We start from the raw sequence: 21,493 nt of genomic DNA, 5'->3' as shown, positions 1-21,493 counted from the left end.
ACACATTATTAGTGTCCCAGCATGTCCCTTCACAGGCTTTCACAGCTCCCTCCAGTGGGAGGAGGGAAGGGAGTGAAGGGGAGAAGTGGGGAGACTGGCGTATAATTTGTTCAAATCATTAATGCCTTTTGTTCCAGATGAATTCCCAAGACCTTATCAAAACGGATCATCATGAAGGGCAGGGGGAAAAGTGATTTCAGATTAGCTCTTTTTGGAGACAGAGCAAAAATGTAAATTTGCTGGCTGGAAAGGCCATGTTCCTGGTTATCATTGAGAGCCTCGGGGAAGCCAGCAGAGCTGCTGGGCTGGGAGAAGATCAGGACTTGCTGGAGGGGGCCAGATGAGCAGTAGGGTCAGGAGATCTGGGTGCATTCCCCATCCCAGATGTTGGAAGGACCTGGGCCCATATGGAGCAGCTGGGCTGTGGAAAGTAGCATGGGCAGTTTTGTCCTGCAGAATTTGGACAGTTGAAGAGTGGACTTTCTGGCCAAGCTTTCTCAAAGCGGTCAGTGATTTTGGGCACCCAGCTTGAGATGTCTTAAAGGGACCTGATGTCAGAAAGGGCCCAAGACCAGTCATCTGAAAGTCAGGCCCCTTCAAGGTGTCTCCAAGTTGGGTGCTCAAAAATGGAGGTACCCCAAAGCACTAGTCACTTGGCCTCCAGGTCTAACAATGCGGATAGTGCTAGTCTAGCCCTGAAGAAGGCTGGCCCAGTGGTCAAGATGCTAGCTGGAGACAGGGTTCAAGTCCCTTCCTCCTCTATGGAATCCGTGTAGGATGCTGGGCAAGTCACTTCTCTCTGGGTCTTAGTTCCGCATCTGTAAAATGGGTTTGATAGCCCTGCCCTGCCTCATGGGGCGTTGGAAGGGTAAATATCATAAAGATTGTGAGGTGCTCAGATTCTGTGATAATGGGGCCATGCATGCACTTCGAGAGTGAAATCCCCCTCTGCAGAGAGCCAGCATGGGGCCCGTGCACCATTTCCATCCTCCATAAGCCCTGCTGGGAGGACGGTAAGTGGTGCCTATGCCTCCAGCTGAACCTCGGCGCAGTGTGACTGCTCCCATGGGGCTTGACTCTCAGCTGCTGTAGATCAGCAAAGCTCAGCTGAGTTCAGCGGGGGCTACCCCAATTCACGCCACATTGCAACTGGACTGTCAGTGCTGAAATCTCTTGATAAATCTTTTCCTAGCATTAGGACCATGCTTTGGGATACAGAAGGGAAATATTCCCTTTAGTAATAGAAACATTGTTATGTTCTCTGGCATCCCGAGGGCTGCTCAAGCTAGACGTAAAGAATTGCCTTTGCTGAGAGCTGAATTTGTTGCTTTAGGCTTTTCTGCCTCCATCCTTATCCCTGCTGAGGGATGGCTATATAAAGATCAGAAGCAAGATGGGTTGTTTTTACTTTGCTGATAAGTTTTTTAGGAGGGGAGGGGGGGAATATCTCAGACTAAAAATAAAGATGAGAATCCAGATAATTTGGATACTTGTTCTGATGTCTGAATATCTGACGCAGTGGATAAAGACAGATAGAAAACACTGAGAACATGTTATCAATCAATCATATGTCCCTCACTTGGAGCACTGTATTCAGTTGTGGTTATTCACTCTCCAGTAAGATAGAGCAGGAAGAAGACACACTGATAAAAATGGACAACCTCCACCATCACTATTGCTGAGGGACCTATGCCAATGGTGTCATTTGTGCTAGCATAAACAGGCTTCACTTTGTGTCCCAGGATATTCAGTCTCTTCCATTTCCTACATCTTTCAGGTGGTGAATCCCAAAAAGAAAATGAAGAAAAAGAAATACATTAACTCGGGAACAGTAAGTGATGTTATTTTTCTTTGTGATTTAAACTGTACAGGAAGGCAGGATATGATTATCCCCGGATGGCGAGTTGCCCAATGGCAAGCTGCCACGCAGAACCAACAAAACAGAAGAATTCTTTCCTCAACAGTATTCCCCCCGCTCCCCATGTTATGCTTTGATATGAAGGGTCAGAATTTTCTGCCACATCACTAGAAATGTGGAACCACTCAGTCACCAATCAGCTTCTTGTGGACAGATTTCTCTTCTGATCTTATAAGCTAAGGAGGCCTGATTGCTGTGAGATCTTGGATGAGAGACATCCTAGGAAAGCCCAGGTACTGGGATTTTCAAAGAGTGAAACTTGTGACTTCTGTTGAATCACCAACCCACTGAAACTAATGGGCCCTCCAGGCAAACATGAAACAAGAGCTGGTTCAAAATGAGGTGGCGGGGAGGATCCATGCTGACAACCAGAAATTCAAATTTCAAAAGATTTCAGCTGAAAACCAAAACATTTAAATTTGGAAATGCTGCCACAGTGCCTTGTTGGAGCTGGAGTTTGGGCACCTCATACCTCCATCCTCTTCTATGGGCCAGGCTTCTTGGTTGGTATACATCTCCCATGATGCACCACGGTCTCCCCTCTTGGAGAAGGGAAGTGTTACTTGGGTGTCCCTGGCCCTGGGGCATCATGAGAGATGTAGTCCTGCTGGAAAGTCCAGTGCATAGAGAAGAATGGAGCATGAAGTGACTGAACTACAACTCCCATGAAGTGCTACAGCAGGGGTTGGCAACCTTTCAGAAGTGGTGTGCAGAGTCTTCATTTATTCACTATGGTTTAAGGTTTCACGTGCCAGTAATACATTTTAACATTTTTAGAAGCTGTCTTTCTATAAGTCTATAATATATAACTAAACTATTGTTGTATGTAAAGTAAATAAGGTTTTTAAAATGTTTAAGAAGCTTCATTTAAAATTAAATTAAAATGCAGAGCCCCCCAGACCGGTGGCCAGGACCCGGGCAGTGTGAGTGCCACTGAAAATCAGCTTGCGTGCCGCCTTTGGCACGCGTGCCATAGGTTGCCTACCCCTGTACTACAGTATCATTTCAAAATCAGTGTATTTTAGTTCCTAGGGGGATTTTCCAAGGAATGCAGAAATTTTCCATGGAATTCAGATATTTTCACCCGAAGAAACTGTAGGTGAAAGCCCAATTTTCCCACTGAAAAATAGTTTTGACAGAAAATGTCTGACCAGCCCAATATGACCCACATTGCCAGAGAGCAGAGTGGGGAAGTTAGCTCCTTCCTTGGGCTGATGGGCAATCGATAGTCTCCAGGGGCATCACACTGGCACCTTTCCTCGGCACTCAGCACTGCACCAGTGATCCCTGCTGTCTCGGGCTCTGTGTAACGTGCCACCCTGTCTCTTGGTTCTGAGGTGACGCTGCTCTCATTCACTGTGGAGTCGGAGTACACCTTCCTGGATTACATCAAAGGAGGGTAAGTGGGTTATGGTTTCCTTTCCTAAACAAACGGGATCCTGGCGCTGACCAGCCTGGCTCCAGATGAGGATAGGACCACTGTCTGTTTCAGGACAAGTGAATTGCCCAGTAATGTGGTGTTGGCTTGTGATGATAATGGTGTAGCTACCAAGAAATCCCATTGCAATGTCCAGTGTAAATTCAGGCCCCTTCCAGCTAACAAGGACTCTGCAGAGGGGTGGCAAGTCCTGAGTGGGCAGTACGGTGCCTGGCAAAAAACAGATCCAGCCTCTGCTGCCTTCTGATCCTCTTAGGCCCCAGCTACACTAGAAAACTGAGCCACTGTCATGCTGTCGGGAGTAGCTCACGACCATGAGTGCCTACCTCAGGGCACTGTCAGAAAACAGGGCAGGCACCCCAAACTTTTGGTATGTTCTATAATTAGATTTCACCAAGCCAATAACATACGTATACTCCTGGAGTCTTACCATGGAGTCACAGTCGTCTTGCCACCCAGACAAACTGGACTTAGCGATAAACTTACCAGAAAAATCACACAATGTTCAAGTTGCTTCCAGTCCCAAGAGACCAGTCACTAACCCCAGATCAATTGGTACCCTAGATCGTACACCAAAGACAATGCCTGTAACCAATCCTGTACTGAACTATCTAAAGGTTTATTAACTAGGAAAAAGAAATAAGAGAGTTATTTGCAAGTTAAAGCAAGCAAATGAGTTCACATCTAAATCGTAAAAGGTGATAAAGTTGTAGTGATCTGTCAGTTCAAAGTGTCTTTCAGGGCAGACCCAGAGGTAACCCGTGGGGATCTCTGTCTCAGTTTAGAGTCTCTGGCCCTGTCAGAGTTCAAACAGTGAAGAGAGAGATGGAAAATTTTCCTGTGGCTTTGTTTTATTTCCTTAATTCAGCTTCCAAGTCCACAGAATGAACTTCCTTGGTAGTATTTCCAAAGTGCAAGAGGGCCGTTAACCAATCTTTTTAATTCCTTAAGAGTTCCTTAAGAGTCCATCTAATTGTAACCTGGGTTCACAAGTTCAGAGCAAACATTTTCAAAGTTATGAAGCAAAACTTACATATTTCCTTATCATGTGGACTACAGACAGTGCTTGTGAGATTAATGCATGTAGCCACTTACAAGCATTTCACAGTCTAAACACTAACTGCATTCATCTAAACACTAACTGCATTCATAGAAGACTAATACCTATTTTGAGCAAAACTAACATACAGGTGATTAGTTTGCCAGTTCTAAGCTAATGCCTGCAGCCTAGGCAAGCGCTGGCATCTGGCCTACCAGCGTTACACACTGTTTATCAAGGGATCTGTCTGATGTGCTATTAAAGTCTCAATCAAGCTTCCTCTAACAGTGCTGAAACTAGTCTGATCCCATCTACACTAGCAGACCAGCTGTTGGAGGGGCCAATTGCTGATAATAACCATTGTCAGCAACAGATTGTTTTCCTTATCAACTGGGCTCCAGTGACGTCTTTGCTACTGTCCTTAACAATCAGGGAGGCGATGGAGGTTGCAGTGCCATCAGCCCAGTGGGATTGCCACACAATGGCCTAGAGAATTCTGGGAGGGGATTCTGGCCTCAGGATTCAGCTCTAGATTGCAAATGCCCCAAGTTCAGATAAGGGTATTGATTTGGGTCCATCTCATTAAGGGTGAAATTCACCCCCCTGCAGAGAGCCAGCAGGAGGGCTAGGCTCTGTTGAAAGCCCTCAGATTAGCCACCCAAAGGTGTCGGTCCTTCCCTACAGTGGTAGTGCAGCCCCACCTGGACACGCACTGTCACCACATGAATAGAAACATGTTGATATGTTGGGGGTGTTTGGTCAGGGAGCAGGAAGGATTAATTGCTGTGGGAAGATTAAAAGAGCCGACTTCCACCAGAAAATGGGGGAATAGCGCAGGCTTCACAGATTGGATGGATGTAAAACACCAACTGCCCGGTTCTCATCTCACACCAGCAACTTGGTGTCGGGGGGGTCGTGTTACTCCTCTGAGACCAGCACAATAAGAGAGAATCAGGCCCCCAGGAGGAAGAAAGGGATGCACAGAGCTGTGGCTAGGAGCAATGGGATGAAATTACAAGAGGGAATGTTTAGGCTAAATATCAGGACAGCTAATTAACAGTGAGATCTTTGGGCTGATCCCCCCGTGGTGTAACTCAGCATAGCCTCATCAAACCCTTTAACACCAGCTGGGGATCTGCCCCTTTATGAGCCTGTAAAGTAACAGGGTCACTTTCTACTAAGCGTCTGTGTATCAGTGGGTTACTAGATATCAGCAGCATGTTGCAGAGAGGAGGAGAATGTGTTCTAGTTGATGGGTAGCAGCACATCAGGACAATGATGGGTATAAACGACCTGTAGCTCGGTTGAACTTTATAACGATTTGTTAACTGTTTATTAAAATATCTATGAATCATTTAATAACCTTTTATAAACTACTCATATATGGAACCCAAATATAGCGGGTGACCTGGCACTGTCTCACATGGGTGACTCTCTCACTGGAGAACGCCCTGCAGGGAAGGATACAGCCCTGCACTGGCCCCAGGAGATGGGCTGGGTGGCTAATAGGACTTTTCCATCCCTACTTTCTATGACTAGTGCTGGCCTTGCAACAGAGGTTGGCTTGGCTAGGGCATCTGAGAGCCCAACAGCAGTTCCATGGGCTGAGAATGCTGCTCTGTGCAAATGCCCTGGGCACCTAATTTCTTCGCCTTCTGTACTCTGGCCTGCCTGTTGGGATGGCCTGGTGCCTCCTTACAAATTGGTTGGACTGCTGGCCAAAGATGCAGAAGCCAGACGGCAATGGGTTGAATCAGGCGATGCTGCCAGTGCCATCCGTAGTGTGGGCCCCTCCTGGCCAGACTCACTTGTGCTGCAATGGCACCATATGGCTCCTTGCACTTGGGCAGACCTGTTCACACGTAGGTACCCAGAAGGGATACCCGGACAGATGGAGAGAAAGGGGCCCAGAGTTTGCAGAGGCTCCTGGCCACCAGTGAGACAGACTCTGCGGCAAGGCAGCAGATTCCTGCAAACCTGGAAGGCCTCTTGGGTGGGTGTTGTGTAGAGAGGACTGGCAGAACTAGTGTCTGCAGGCTAGGAAGTGTGCGTTCATATTTGGGGCACCTCAGTCCAGGCCTGCAGCACCCTGTACCTGTGGATCCGGAGGGCACGTGCCTCAGGATGCAGATGAGCGAGTCAGAGGCCTACCTTTCAGGTGTCAGCAGCAGCACCACCTGCGCATCCCCTTCATGGGAAGCTTTGGCTGTGTTCTTTATACCTGAGCTTCTGCTGCTTTCACCTCTGGCTCCAGACCACAGTCAGCCTGGGGAGAGCCAGGAACTGTCATCATAGGGTGTGACTACCTTGGCCCAGAACCTGGAAAAATGACTTCATACACCCCACTCACCACTAGCCCATAAACAGCAGCTCCCTGTACGCGTCAAGGTTGGTCCTGTACAGCCGTGTGGCTAATGGAGAATGCTGTGTGGGAGCCAGGACTCCTGGGTTCTAGCCCTCGCTGTGGGAGGGTGGGACATCTAGTGGGTAGAGGAGTGGGAGGTAGGACTGCTCTGCTGCTGACTCACTCTGTGACCTTGTATGCAGTGTAGCTGCCTCGGTATTAGAGAGACAAGGTGGGTGAGGTAATATCTGTTATTGGCCCGATGTCTGTTGGTGAGAGAGCCCAGCTTTGGAGCTTACACAGAGCTCTTCTTCAGGTCTGTATGAGTTTGGGCAAGCCATGCCCCTTCTGTTCCTCAGCTTCTCCATTTTACAGATGAGGATTATGATACTGACCCTCCTGTGCTGAAAAGGATCTTGTTATGAAGTGGGTTTCCTTTCTCCTCTGCCCCCTTCCCCCCTCCCTGTGATTCTCAGGGCAGAACAAAGATCCCCTCGCGCGGCTCCACTAGTGTGATATCGGAAACAGGCAGCGTTTACATTTGTACAGACATCGGTGACATCTGTCACAGCCATGAGCATCTCCCTTCTGCCCCCAACAACGGGGCTGTTTTGTTACATTAACCATGATCTTTTTTACCTTGTGGCAACTGAGGAGCTCACCAGATTGGTTTCCCGTTCTTGACAGCTGGCTGTCTGGGCTCTGCTCTAACTAGAGGTGCTCAGAATGGTTCAGATGCGATGGCTGATAGCATTACACTCACAGGGATCCCCAAGAGAGGGGCTGCTGGGGCTGCTGTCCAGGACTGGCGGGGCGGGGCTCCCCTGCGCAATCTGCTGCACTTCATTGAGGGGAAAGCATTTCCCTGGAATAGATTTGGGGAGGGAGAGAAGAAGTGGTGGGTGTAGTGAGGGGGTGTAGGACAAGCTGTGCAAAGGAATAGAGTGTAGGGTGGGATATAGGCCAGGCTGTGTGAGGGAATATGGGTGTAGACTGGGCTGTGGGAGGGAATAAATCCGTGGAGGGTAGGTCCATCAATGGCTATTAGCCAGGATGGGCAGGAATGGTGTCCATAGCCTCTGTTTTCCAGAAGCTGGGAATGAGTGACTGGGGATGGATCACCTGATAATTACCTGTTCTGGTCATTCCCTCTGGGGCACCTGGCACTGGCCACTGTCAGAAGACAGGATTCTGGACAGGATACTTTGGTCTGACCCAACAGGGCCATTCTTATGTTCTTATGTTAATGAGGCTGTAGGGAGGGGTGTAGGCTGGGCTATGTGAGGGAATGGGGGTGTAGGCTGGGCTGTGTGAGGGAATGGGGATGTAGGCTGGGCTTTGAGAGGGAATGGGGCTGTAGGGAGGCATGTAAGCTGGTCTATGTGAGGGAATGGGGGTGTAGGCTGGGCTGTGTGAGGGAATGAGGCTGTAGGGAGGGGTATAGGCTGGGCTGTGGGAGGGAATGGAGGTGTGGAACAGGCTAGGGAGAGAATGAGGAATTCACGTGTGTATACTGGGAGGTGCGGGTTGGGGGTGGGTTGTGGCACTGTGGGGAAGTCTAAGCAGTAAATGAAATCCAGGTCTGTACAGAAGAGTTCCCTTTTGCATCATTCCCACCAGTCTCACCTGAGAAGCTCTTCGGGGAGGGATGTGCAGGAGGGCTCTCAGGAATGACCATGCTCTCCAGGGACTGGCAAGATGTTTCCAAGGGCACAGCCTAGGCCAGCACTGGGGGTCCCAGCTCCTCCTCAGGCAGCGCTGTAGACCCCAAGCAGATGAAGCTAGCAAGGCACAGTGAAGAGCGAACGACCCCCTCCCCAAGCCAACACAATGCTAAATCCCCACGCTACTCTCCAGAGCCAGGTGTGCTCCCGTGGCTCCGAGTTTCCATCAAGATGGACTATAAAGAATGGAGAGCCAGAATTCCTGGGGCTCCAGGACAGCCTGGTGTGTTAGCACTCGCAGAGGCAGCTCCCATGAAGGAACCAACATTTTCTGTCCTTGAACTGTGGAAATCTGTGACCACACCATACTGCCTCTTCCCTGCTTTGCCAGACTTCTCTTCACTGCCCTCCCCCTAATCCACTCCAAAGAGATGCCAGGTGCACCAGCATGGACCCATCTCCTGCTTTAATCACACAGAATATCTCCTCCATTTCCATGCATTCAGCGTGGGGTGCTCCTTCCCTCAGTGTAATAATACCTAGGAACAGATTCTGCTCTGTTACACTGGTGTAAATCTGGAGTAACTCCCTTGGAGCTACTCCGGATTCCCTTCAGTGTATCTAAGACCAGAGGGCTGGATTCTCAGCTGGTGTAGATCAGCATAGCTCCACTGACCTCACTGCATGGATTTAGACCAGCTGAGGATCTGGCCCAGAATTTGGTCATTAGTATTCATCTAGCCTGTCACCTGTCAAAAATATTGCAGAGACATAAAATGATCCTAGTTTGAAACATCCGAAGCAATGGAGATTCTTCCTCGGGAGGTAATCCTGTAGCAAGATATCATTAAGAAATGTACTCGTCCCCTTACTGCCAGTTACAACCCACCCTTGCACTACCCTAAGCATCAGAATAGCTTCAGCGAAACATAGGAACAGAGGTTGTGTCGGAGCACATAAAACATAGTGCTAAATTTGCCTACTCACTCCCCCGTTCCACCTTAGATCTCCATGGTGCAAGGGTACCTTGGATTTATGGGCTACTTCTTCAGCTGGTGTTGTAGGAATCTGTACAGAACTTGGAGGGAGGAGCACAGGCTTCAGGAGGTAAGAGTTTGGATGAGGCACCAGGAAGACAGTCTGTGTGCCTATGGCTGGAATGCTAGCTGCAGTTGCAGCACCTCTGTAAATAGTTCTCTTAATAAAGAACCAGTTTAGTTTTATAAGCCTGGTGTCCTCTCATGTTATTACGCAGCATGTGGTACATGAAATATGGTGACAGCATCAGTCTAGTGCAGGGGTCGGCAACCTTTCAGAAGTGGTGTGCCGAGTCTTCATTTATTCACTCTAATTTAAGGTTTCACGTGCCAGTAATATATTTTAACGTTTTTAGAAGGTCTCTTTCTATAAGTCTATAATATATAACTAAACTATTGTTGTATGTAAAGTAAATAAGGTTTTTTAAATGTTTAAAAAGCTTCATTTAAAAATAAATTAAAATGCAGAGCCCCCCGGACCGGTGGCCAGAACCCAGGCAGTGTGAGTGCCACTGAAAATCAGCTCGTGTGCTGCCTTCGGCACACGTGCCATAGGTTGCCTACCCCTGGTCTAGTGAGACCTGTAGCTAGGAAGAGAGTGTGGTTAACAGGCAAACAAAGCAGCACCTAGAAACAGAGCAAACAGGCAGCACAGAGCGATTTAGAGCAGCAGGAATGCTGGATTTCCAGACCAAAACCATGCCCAAGCATGGAAGCAGTGGAAGCAAAAACTGATCCTGGGGGATAAAGATGAAGAAATTAAGGTAAAGCTTTTTTACTATTTCACTGGGGGAAAAGGATGAGGAGTGAGACACTGTTGCCAGAAATAATGCCCCAAACACTGGAACTGCTGATAAAGGAGTTTGATGAGTATTGTGACCCGTGACAGAATGAGACTGCAGAGAGAAACCGTTTGCATGCCTGAAACCAAAAAGCAGAAAAGGGAATGGATACGTGCATCTGAGAGCTGAGAATTCTGGTGCCCACGTGTGACTTTGGAGACATTAAAGATCCCCTAATCAGAGGCAGGATCATTTGTGGAACACATAACTCCAGCTTACAGGAAAGACTGTTGAGAGAAATAGAGCTAACCCTAGAGAAACGCCTCCAAATAGCCAGGGCAGCTGGATGGTGAAGAAAAAGGATCAAACAGTGGCAGCCACTAATGCAGAACCAGTGCGCAGCCGCAAGCTAAAGGAACCCAGGATGCTGGACAGAGACAGACCGACTAGCTGTGGAAAGCAGTACAAAGGGCAGAAAGAAAGACACCCAGCCTATGGACAATGGTGCAAGGGGTGTGGGAAACAAAACCTTTACGTCCACTTTCTGCAGCTACCACCAGAAGAAAAATGCAGGATTGCAGGCAGCGATTGAGGATACAGGGAGCTCCAGTGAGGAGGATGTCTGCAGTGCGACTCTAGCAGATCCGGACTTTCAGGCCTGGTCTACACTGGGGGTGGGGGTGGGAATCGATCTAAGATACGCAACTTCAGCTACGAGAATAGTATTCACAGTATTCTTGCCAGCAAGTTAAAGAAGTATGGGCTGGATGAATGGACGGTAAGGTGGATAGAAAACTGGCTACATGGTCGGGCTCAACGGGTAGTGATCAATGGTTCCATGTCTAGTTGGCAGCCGGTATCAAGTGGAGTGCCCCAAGGGTCGGTGCTGGGGCCGGTTTTGTTCAATATCTTCATTAACGATCTGGAGGATGGTGTGAACTGCACCCTTAGCAAGTTTGCAGATGACACTAAACTGGGAGGAGTGGTTGATACGCTGGAGGGTAGGGATAGGATACAGAGGGACCTAGACAAATTAGAGGATTGGGCCAAAAGAAATCGGATGAGGTTCAACAAGGAGCAGTGCAGAGTTTTTCACTTAGGACGGAAGAATCCCATGCACTGCTACAGACTAGGGACCGAATGGCTGGGCAGCAGTTCTGCAGAAAAGGACCTAGGGGTTACGGTGGACGAAAAGCTGAATATGAGTCAACAGTGTGCCCTTGTTGCCAAGAAGGCTAATGGCATTTTGGGTTGTATAAGTAGGGGCATTTCCAGCAGATTGAGGGATGTGATCATTCCCCTCTATTCAGCACTGGTGAGGCCTCATTTGGAGTACTGTGTCCAGTTTTGGGCCCCACACTACAAGAAGGATGTGGATAAATTGGAGAGAGTCCAGCGGAGGGCAACAAAAATGATTAGGGGCCTGGAGCACATGACTTATGAGGAGAGGCTGAGGGAACTGAGATTGTTTAGCCTGCAGAAGAGAAGAATGAGAGGGGATTTGATAGCTGCTTTCAACTACCTGAAAGGGGGTTCCAAAGAGGATGAATCTAGACTGTTCTCAGTGGTAGAAGATGACAGAACAAGGAGTAATGGTCTCAAGTTGCAGAGGGGGAGGTTTAGGTTGGACATTAGGAAAAACTTTTTCACTAGTAGGGTGGTGAAGAACTGGAATGGGTTACCTAGGGAGGTAGTGGAATCTCCTTCCTTAGAGGTTTTTAAGGTCAGGCTTGACAAAGCCCTGGCTGGGATGATTTAGTTGGGTTTGGTCCTGCTTTGAGCAGGGGGTTGGACTAGATGACCTCCTGAGGTCCCTTCCAACCCTGAGATTCTATGATTCTATGAATAGCATAGCTGAAGTTGACATATCTTAGATCAACTTAGATTGACTTATTTCGCGTCCTCGCGGCGCGCGATCGACAGCCGCCACTCCCCTGTCGACTCCACTTCCGCCTCTTGCCCTGGTGGAGTTCCAGAGTTGACGGGGAGCACGTTCGGGGATCGATGTATCATGTCTAGATGAGACGCAATACATCGATCCCCGATAGATTGATCACTACCCGCCAATGCGGCGGGTAGTGTAGACATACCCTGTTACACATGCTGCAGAAGGAGGCTGACAACCATTCAACTGCCATATCTGCAACTGTGCTACTAGATCAACAACCAGTTCGATTCCAGCTGGATTGTGTTGCCAGCTGTCATATAATCCCAACAACACTGGTAAGCAGCAATGTTAGCCTGGGAGAATGGAACCAAGTGCTGGTGATGTACAGTGAAACCATTCAGAGGCCAGTGGGCAAATGCAGGCTGTCGAGAAGAAACCCACAAAACAAGAGATGTTATCACTTGGAATTCATAGTAATTGGCACACAGAAGGTCCACCTGCCTCTAGACAGCAAGCCATGCAAGTCATGGATTTGATCGTAGTACAGCATCAGAATATCCACCCGTGGAAAAGGAGAGACCAGGCACTGGGGGTCTCGTCCAGCATTCCAACAGACTGTAAGCCCGTCTGTCAAGGAGATGGACACCTAGAGGGCAAGCTGAAGTTAGAAGTAGATTCCCCATGTGCAACCCATGAGACTATTGAAATGCTGAGTTCCATTAGCTCTGGGGGGCCAGTGAAGAAGGAACGAACAAACCTGAAAAGAAGCAGCATGATTACACCCATTAAAACCAGCAGAGTGGATCATCAGCCTGATAGTGGTGAGAAAATCTTCAGGTAAACTGATGGCTGCATTGACCAGAGCATTGAAAAGAAGTCCCTGCCCATTACCAGCAACTGAGGGCACACAGCCTGATCTATGCAGGGCAAAAAGGTCCCTGGTCTGTGATGTCAAGAATGGGTTGTGGCATATTGAATGGGATGAGCCATGCAGCCACCTGACTGCCTTGGCTGCACCTTCTGGCAGGTACCAGTGGGTACCAATGCCTGTGGGCATCAGCCCGGCCCCGGACATGTTCCAGTGTCAACTGAACTAGTCACCAGAGGGATTCCCAGGAGTCACATTCTTATTGTAGGAGGAGATGTCAAGGACTATGGTACCAAGCTATGACAACCCCTAACCAGGTGTCGGGAGAGGAATGTCAGGCCGAGTGTAGACAAGCTGAAGGGGAGAGCTGAAGCCCCCTGCATCAGACATCTGTCAGATTCTGAGGGATTCCAGATGGACCTTGACAAACTAAGGAAATGCCTGGACCAAAGGATATAAGGGGAGTGCAGCGATTTACAGGGATGGCCAACTATCTTTCCAGACTCTGCACACATCAGTCAGAAACCCGTGAGCCTGGAAGGCAGCTAACAAAGCACCAGAGCGGTCAGAGACCCACAGACAGGCATATGAACGAGGAAAGAAAATGGTAAGCTAGGCGCCAGTCCTAACATGCTGCAGCCTTGCAGTGCAGCTAGAGCAGGAGTGGGCAAACTATGGCCCGCGGGCCACATCTGGCCTGTGGGACCATCCTGACCAGCCCCTGAGCTCCTGGCCTGGGAGGCTAGCCCCCGGCCCCTCCCCTGCTGTTCCCCCTCGCCCACAGCCTCAATTCGCTTGCTCTGCCGTCTAGGCGGTGGGCCTGTGAGCTCCTGGGGCAGCACAGCTGCAGAGCCCAGCCTGACCTGGTGCTCTGTGCTGCGTGGTGGTGGCGGCGGTGGCGGTGGTGGCATGGCCCAGCTCCAGCCTGGTGGCACAGCTGTAGCGCTGCCAGCCACCGGTTCTCCAGGCAGTGTGGTAAGGGAGCAGGGGCGTTGGATAGAGGGCAGGGAAGTTCGGGGTGGTGGTCAGGGGGCGGGGGTGTGGATGGTGGTCGGGGGGGGGGAAACGGGGTTGAATGGGGGCAGGGATCGGGGGGGCAGTCAGGGGACAGGGAGAAGGTGTGGTTGGATGGGGCAGGGATCCCAGGGGGGCAGTTAGGAAGGAGGGGGGTTGGATGGGGTGGCAGGGGGCAGTCAGGGGCAGGGATCCCGGGGGGCGCAGTCAGGTGACAGGGAGAAGGTGTGGTTGGATGAGGCAGGGGTCCTGGGGGAGCCGTTGGGAATAAGAGGAGGGGTTGGATGGGGTGGCGGGGGCCCGGGGGCAGTCAGGGGACAGGGAGAAGGTGTGGTTGGATGGGGCAGGGGTCCCAGGGGGGCCGTTGGGAATAAGAGGAGGGGTTGGATGGGGTGGCGGGGGCCCGGGGGCAGTCAGGGGACAGGGAGAAGGTGTGGTTGGATGGGGCAGGGGTCCCGGGGGGGCCGTTGGGAATAAGAGGAGGGGTTGGATGGGGTGGCAGGGGCCTGGGGGCAGTCAGGGGACAGGGAGCGGGGGTGTGAATAGGGCAGGGGTCCCAGAGGGGCCATCAGGGAACAGGGGGGGTTGGATGCGGCAGGAGTCCCAGGGGGGGCAGATAGGAGGTGGGGGCCGGGCCATGACCCCCTCTCCTAACCAGCCCTCCATACAATTTACGAAACCCAACGTGGCCCTCAGGCCAAACAGTTTGCCCGCCCCTGAGCTAGAGCCACAGGGGAGGCCTAGGAGCAGCATTGATACAAAGTCAGCAGTCCACAGCACTGACTGACAAAGCCCTGACAGACGCAGGAAGGGGATGTGCTTAGACGGAAGAGACACTCCTGGCTAGGCTCTGTGGATGGACCGATCCCATCCATTCTCCTCTGCACACCAGGTGGATGTGCAGTCTGAGCACAAGCCATCACGAAGAAGCCATTGCTGAGTGCACCCACGTGACTACCATGCATGTGACTGACACTGCATAGGAAGGTCACTACTGGTGGCAGATAGGTTGAGCAGGGCAGACCTCCCACAGACGCCACAGAGGGGTCTGTGACAGCAGAGAGTTGAGCAGCATGCTGCAGTACCTCCCCATCTCTGAAGGGAGGCTCCAGGCCAGGGCCGCCCGAGGGGGGACAAGTGTGGCAATTTGCCCCGGGCCCCACAGGGGCCCCCCACAAAAGTTTTTCGGGGCCCCTGGAGTGGGGTCCTTCACTCTCTCTGGGGGCCCCGGAAAACTCACGGGGCCCCTGGAGCTTCCTCCACTCCAGATCTTCAGCAGCAATTTGGCAGCGGGGGGGTCCTTCCACTCTGGGACCCGCTGCTGAAGTGCCCCGAAGACCCCATGGTGGGGGGAGGGTCCTTCCGCCCCAGGACCCACCGCCGAAGTGCTGGGTCTTTGGTGGCAATTCGGCAGCGGAAAGACCCCAGGCCCGCTGAATCCTCTGGGCAGCCCTGCTCCGGGCAATCCAGCAAAGCACCAAACAGGAGGGGTGCCGCAGGCAGGAAAAGAGGGCTGGCCACATCACAAGGGGCAAGTGCTGCAGGAGGTCACTCCCTCCAAACATGTCAGGGATGAGCTGCGTGTGCAAGACGGGATTTGGCTTAAAGGGAACTGAGCAGTAACCCCAGCAGATTTAAGAGCTGACATCATGAGATGGATACACACTTACCCCCTGGGGATAGAGGCCTGCTTGACACAAGCCAGGGGGTGTATCTAGTGGCCAGGCATGAGTGCCCAGCTGAGCGCATACATGGAACAGAGTGAACTGTGCAGTGTATGTGTGTGTATATATATATATATATGTATCAACATGAAAACAGCATCCATCCGGCATGTGCGCAGCATCCTGCACAGTGTCACAGACACACAGTGGGCTACCCTGGGTGCTCCAGGCATGGTCAGTCTCAGCACAGTGAACCACACCACTCCGGAACCTGTGAAGCTGGCTCCAAAGCCAAGGAGCCATTTGTGATAATGTTCCAGAGGGGCTCTCTCCCATTCTGTCCACCCCAGCGAGTTGATAATGTTAGCAGCTGGATGGAGAATGCACTGCACAGTCCAGACAGGATTTGCCTACACAGTTGATGGGGGGGAACGTCCCATGTAGCCCTGAACAGTGGCACATGTGGCGTTTGCTGTACTTTGGTGATCAGTTTGTTGGCTGCATTGTGATGTGGGATGTTAGGTGAGGGAATATTGGCTAGGACTGGTGACCACAGAAGTTTTGTTGGCTTCAGTGAGCCTGTGACTCGTGGAATGATTGCGTTGTGTGTCTACTAGTCTAGTGTGGGCAGAGCTGAACCAAACTGGGGCATAATGTTCTCCAGCTGAGTAACGGAGAGCAAGCCCCGAACAACACAGTGTTTGCACTTTGGCTGGCCTCCTACCAGTTTGTTCAGGAGACAGTTTCCCTCTTGATCTTTTGAGCTATGTGAGTGAGATGGTATTTATATGTGAGTGTCCGCTGTAGTGTGACCCCAGTACATTGGCTTTGGATCACGCTGACCATTCAAAGGTTAAGAAAAGATGCAGAGTATAGTGATCAACAAGAGAAAGAGACTCATGAAATCACAACCCACCCTGCTAAGGACCGGATCTGTGTGGTCATAGCAGGTCACGACTTCATTTGGGGGTGGGGGGCTGTCTGGAGGACACTCCGGTAAGAACTGAGATCAGGAAACTGAAGGTGCATTTCGCAGGGTCTAGCATTCCTGAGGTGCTCTGCCCAGACAAAGGGCCACCACTCACTGCAGCAGAATTCAAACAATTCAGTGACAAAGCTAAGCACAAGACGTCTTCCCCTGGGTAGCCACAAAGCAACAGGCAGGCAGAGTCAGCAGCAAGGAGAGCCAAGAGACAGATGGCAAAAGCAAAACAGATGGAAGGGATTTCTACCTGGCAACGTTGGATTGTATAATACGTCCTCCCAGAGACTGGATAGAAGCCCAGCATAGGAATGGATGGCTGGGCAACCAGGACTCCGCTTTCTGTCAGGGGTAATCTGCTGCAGCCCAGAGGAGGAATGAGGGACAATATAGAGAAGCAATTAAGAGAACGCCAAGTGCAGGCAGCTGCTACAACAAAGGAGCCAAGGCCCTGAGGCCACTACACACACGTGAGCAGGTCTAGGTCCAGCCATCAGATAACTACACACAAAAATGAGAAGGCAACGGTCCAAGCTGCCCTGGAACTCGGATCATGTGAGGCAGTTAAAGACTCAGGATAGTGGTGGAAATGAAACCAAATACAACTGAGTAGCAGTGGCAGACATCCAGCACAGCCAGACAGATCGGCAGGGACCAGGAGGACTTAGAATGAGCCTCAGCCATGAGCTGGCCTGACATAGGAGAGTCAGAAGAAGGAAGGTCTGAGAGCAACACAGAGGACTAATCGGTGCCAGCCACCGAAAGGCAGCTGGAGGATGGTGTGGACTGCACCCTTAGCAAGTTTGCAGATGACACTAAACTGGGAGGAGTGGTTGATATGCTGGAGGGTAGGGATAGGATACAGAGGGACCTAGACAAATTAGAGGATTGGGCCAAAAGAAATATGATGAGGTTCAACAAGGACAAGTGCAGAGTCCTGCACTTAGGACGGAAGAATCTCATGCACTGCTACAGACTAGGGACCGAGTGGCTGGGCAGCAGTTCTGCAGAAAAGGACCTAGGGGTTACGGTGGACGAAAAGCTGAATATGAGTCAACAGTGTGCCCTTGTTGCCAAGAAGGCTAATGGCATTTTGGGTTGTATAAGTAGGGGCATTTCCAGCAGACCGAGGGATGTGATCATTCCCCTCTATTCAGCACTGATGAGGCCTCATTTGGAGTACTGTGTCCAGTTTTGGGCCCCACACTACAAGAAGGATGTGGATAAATTGGAGAGAGTCCAGCGGAGGGTAACAAAAATGATTAGGGGGCTGGAGCACATGACTTATGAGGAGAGGCTGAGGGAACTGAGATTGTTTAGCCTGCAGAAGAGAAGAATGAGGGGGGATTTGATAGCTGCTTTCAACTACCTGAAAGGGGGTTCCAAAGAGGATGGATCTAGACTGTTCTCAGTGGTAGAAGATGACAGAACAAGGAGTAATGGTCTCAAGTTGCAGAGGGGGAGGTTTAGGTTGGACATTAGGAAAAACTTTTTCACTAGTAGGGTGGTGAAGAACTGGAATGGGTTACCTAGGGAAGGTGGTGGAATCTCCTTCCTTAGAGGTTTTTACGGTCAGGCTTGACAAAGCCCTGGCTGGGATGATTTAGTTGGGTTTGGTCCTGCTTTGAGCAGGGGGTTGGACTAGATGACCTCCTGAGGTCCCTTCCAACCCTGAGATTCTATGATTCTATGAACAGGGTAGCAAGTAGCAAGTGCCCCACCAACAGCGATAACACAAACAAGAAGGGAGAGCCTGGTTCAAAGACCAGCATGCTTGAAGGACTCTGAGGTCTAACAGGCTGGAATGGGCAGGCAGTAAAGGCCACATCCCTAGGGCGAGCTATGTACTAGTCACTTCTGAGCCCAGCAAATCAGCAAGCGCTTGCACTAAAGACAAAACAACAGTGGTTAAAGGAAAGATGTGACAACCTGCATGGAACTTGCAGGAGGGAGGAGTTTGGTGGAGCTACCAAGAAGGCGGCCCGTGTGCACGTGGCTAGAATGCCAGCTGCAGCTGTAGCATCTCGGTAAATAGTTCTCGTAATAAAGAGCCAGTTTAGTTACAAGCATTGAGTCCTTTCATTACCCAACACAACACAGGAAACAGGTGCAATTTGCCATAGGTCCCTTAACTTCCAGGGAGCATTGCTGGCTTACACTAGTTGAGGGTCTGGCCCTCTGTTGAAAGTGTCTCCTTATCTGGGCCTTGTGTCGGATACAAAGTCCTCCTTGGAGTAGATAGTGCAGCTTCCCCATTTATCACATTCAAGCATGACTTACTCTCCCGTTCCGATTCATATCCCACATCCCTCGTCCTGCCTTCGGCCACGTTCGCCTATGGCGGCAGACCCCTCCATGGCACCACCTGTGGGACCCCACCTGTTCTGCTCAAGCCTCTCCCCAAAATCCCGTAACACCTGGCCCTCCCCTCAAAGGACTATGAACAAAATAGACCATTATATTTAACACCCCTCCTCCATTGCCGCAATCACGGGGTTCACAAGCCATGTGCTAGCTTCCCCTGTCAATCACTGGCCTGCTGTACCATCCATTCCCTATTCTTCTATTTCCCTCTTGCTCACTCTGGTGTAAATCAGGAGTAACTTACACAGGGAACGAGATCTTCAGCTGGTGTCAAGTGGTGCAGTTCCGCTGATTTAGACTATGCTGCGCCAATTTACAGCAGCTGCGGAACTGGCCTGTAGATTCCAGATGGGGCAGTGGGTTTTCCCTACCTTCTCCCCACTGCATGAACTGGCATGAACCCATCTGCACCTTTATTCCCTCCTCTGCAAAATGGACCCATCAATTAGTGACACACAAAAGCCACCTGGCAGTGGCACATGGACACCTCTCCTGGTCCTGTTTTACAGAGCCATGAAACACACGGATCATAGAATCAGAGGATTAGAGTTGGAAGAGACCTCGGGATGTCATCTAGTCCAATCCCCTGCTCAAAGCAGGACCAACCCCAACTAAATCATCCCAGCCAGGGCTTTGTCAAGCCAGGCCTTAAAAACCTCTAAGGACAGAAATTCCACCACCTCCCTAGGTAACCCATTCCAGTGCTTCACCACCCTCCTAGTGAAATAGTGAAATCTAGACACCGCCCCCCTCCTGCTAAGGACCGGAGCATGCTGCAACTTGAGACCATTGCTCCTTGTTCTGTCATCTGCCACCACTGAGAACAACCGAGCTCCATCCCCTTCAGGTAGTTGAAGGCTGCTTTGAAATCCCCCCCCCCACTCTTCTCTTCTGCAGGCTAAACAAGCCCAGTTCCCTCAGCCTCTCCTCATAAATCATGTGCCCCAGCCCCCTGATCATTTTCATTGCCCTCCGCTGGACTCTCTCCAATTTGTCCACAACCTTTCTGTAGTTGGGGGCCCAAAACTGGATGCAGTACTCCAGGTGTGGCCTCACCAGTGCCAAATAGAGGGGAATAATCACTTCCCTCAATCTGCTGGCAACGCTCCTACTAATGCAGCCCAATATGCCATTAGCCTTCTTGGCAACAAGGGCACACTGCTGACTCGTATCCAGCTTCTCGTCCACTGTAATCCTCAGGTCCTTTTCTGTACAACTGCTGCTTAGCCAGTTGGTCCCCAGCCTGTAGCGGTGCATGAGATTCTTCAGTCCTAAGTGCAGGACTCTGTACTTGTCCTTGTTGAACTTCATCAGATTTCTTTTGGCCCAATCCTCCAATTTGTCTAGGTCACTCTGGACCCTATCCCTACCCTCCAGCGTATCTACCTCTCCCCCCAGCTTAGTGTCATCTGAGAACTTGCTGTGGGTGTAATCCATCCCATCATACAGATCATAATAAAGATGTTGTACAAAACCAGCCCCAGGACCAACCCCTGGGGCACTCCGTTTGATACCAGCTGCCAACTAGACATTGAGTCGTTGATCACTACCTGTTGAACCCGACAATCTAGCCAGTTTTCTATCCACCTTATAGTCCATTGATCCAATCCATACTTCTTTAACTTGCTGGCAAGAGTACTGTGGGAGACGGTATCAAAAGCTTTGCTAAAGTCAAGATATATCACGTCCACTGCTTTCCCCATATCCATAGAGCCAGTCATCTCATCATAGAAGGCAATCAGGTTGGTTTGGCATGACTTGACCTTGGTGAATCCATTTTGACTGTTCCTGATCACCTTCCTCTCCTCCAAGTTCTTCAAAATGGATTCCTTGAGCACCTGCTCCATGATTTTTCCAGGGACTGAGATGAGGCTGACCGGTCTGTAGTTCCCCGGATTCTTCTTCTTCCTTTTTAAAAATGGGCCTTGGATCAGCACCCAGCCCTGTTGGTGCTTGTCTGCACACTGCTAGTTTTTGCCCCTTGGCGTTTTGAAGGGCTGCTGTCACAAGAGCCGTGGCCTTGTCTCTTCCCGTCTGGCGGGTGAGGTGTTAATGCCTGTTGACAGCATTGGCCCCTTGTTAGGAGTCTCCCCGGGCAGCTGAGGGCACGGCTTGTCACAAAGCAGCTGATGCTGGTTTGCGGCAGGGGCTGACAGCCAGCACGGCGCAGCTGAGATGATTGGAGAAGCCAGAGCTCCTGGCGGAAGGGTGCCCACAGGCTGCTCTTTCAGCCATCACTCCTACTCAGCGCCAATGCTTTCTAGCCCCCAGCCCACGGGGCACAGGGAAGTCAAGCCATTTACTCTCATCTCAGGATGACAGTCCAGAGGTGACAAGGGATACATTTGTTCTGTGTGTGAGTGAGAGAGGAATCGAGCCCACTGGGCTTACTCCTGATTTACACTCAGGGAGGAGAATCAAACCCATCGCTTTCATTCTCATGTCATCCATTCAACCAAAGCACTTCTCAGGAGCACGGCTGGGGTGAGAG

The 21,493-nt window shown here is 50.7% G+C and overlaps 1 protein-coding gene across 6 annotated transcripts in view; it reads left to right on the top strand.

The window, feature by feature from the left end:
• Positions 1-21,493, top strand: part of LOC123370362 (copine-5-like) — a 194,236-nt gene that overhangs the window by 118,376 nt on the left and 54,367 nt on the right. For 4 of the 6 annotated variants that reach the window (XM_045016877.1, XM_045016878.1, XM_045016879.1 and 1 more), the window contains 2 exons: positions 1,778-1,831; positions 3,256-3,317. In XM_045016877.1, coding sequence (XP_044872812.1) covers positions 1,778-1,831; positions 3,256-3,317 — 116 coding nt within the window. Of the gene's footprint in view, positions 1-1,777; positions 1,832-3,255; positions 3,318-10,183; positions 10,205-21,493 lie in introns of those variants that run through there. The other 2 variants (XM_045016882.1, XM_045016881.1) reach the window with 2 other exon arrangements.

Source organism: Mauremys mutica, chromosome 4, assembly GCF_020497125.1.
Source record: "Mauremys mutica isolate MM-2020 ecotype Southern chromosome 4, ASM2049712v1, whole genome shotgun sequence".
In the NCBI taxonomy this organism is placed as follows: Eukaryota; Metazoa; Chordata; order Testudines; family Geoemydidae; genus Mauremys; species Mauremys mutica.
This window is presented reverse-complemented; position numbering and strand designations above follow the sequence as displayed.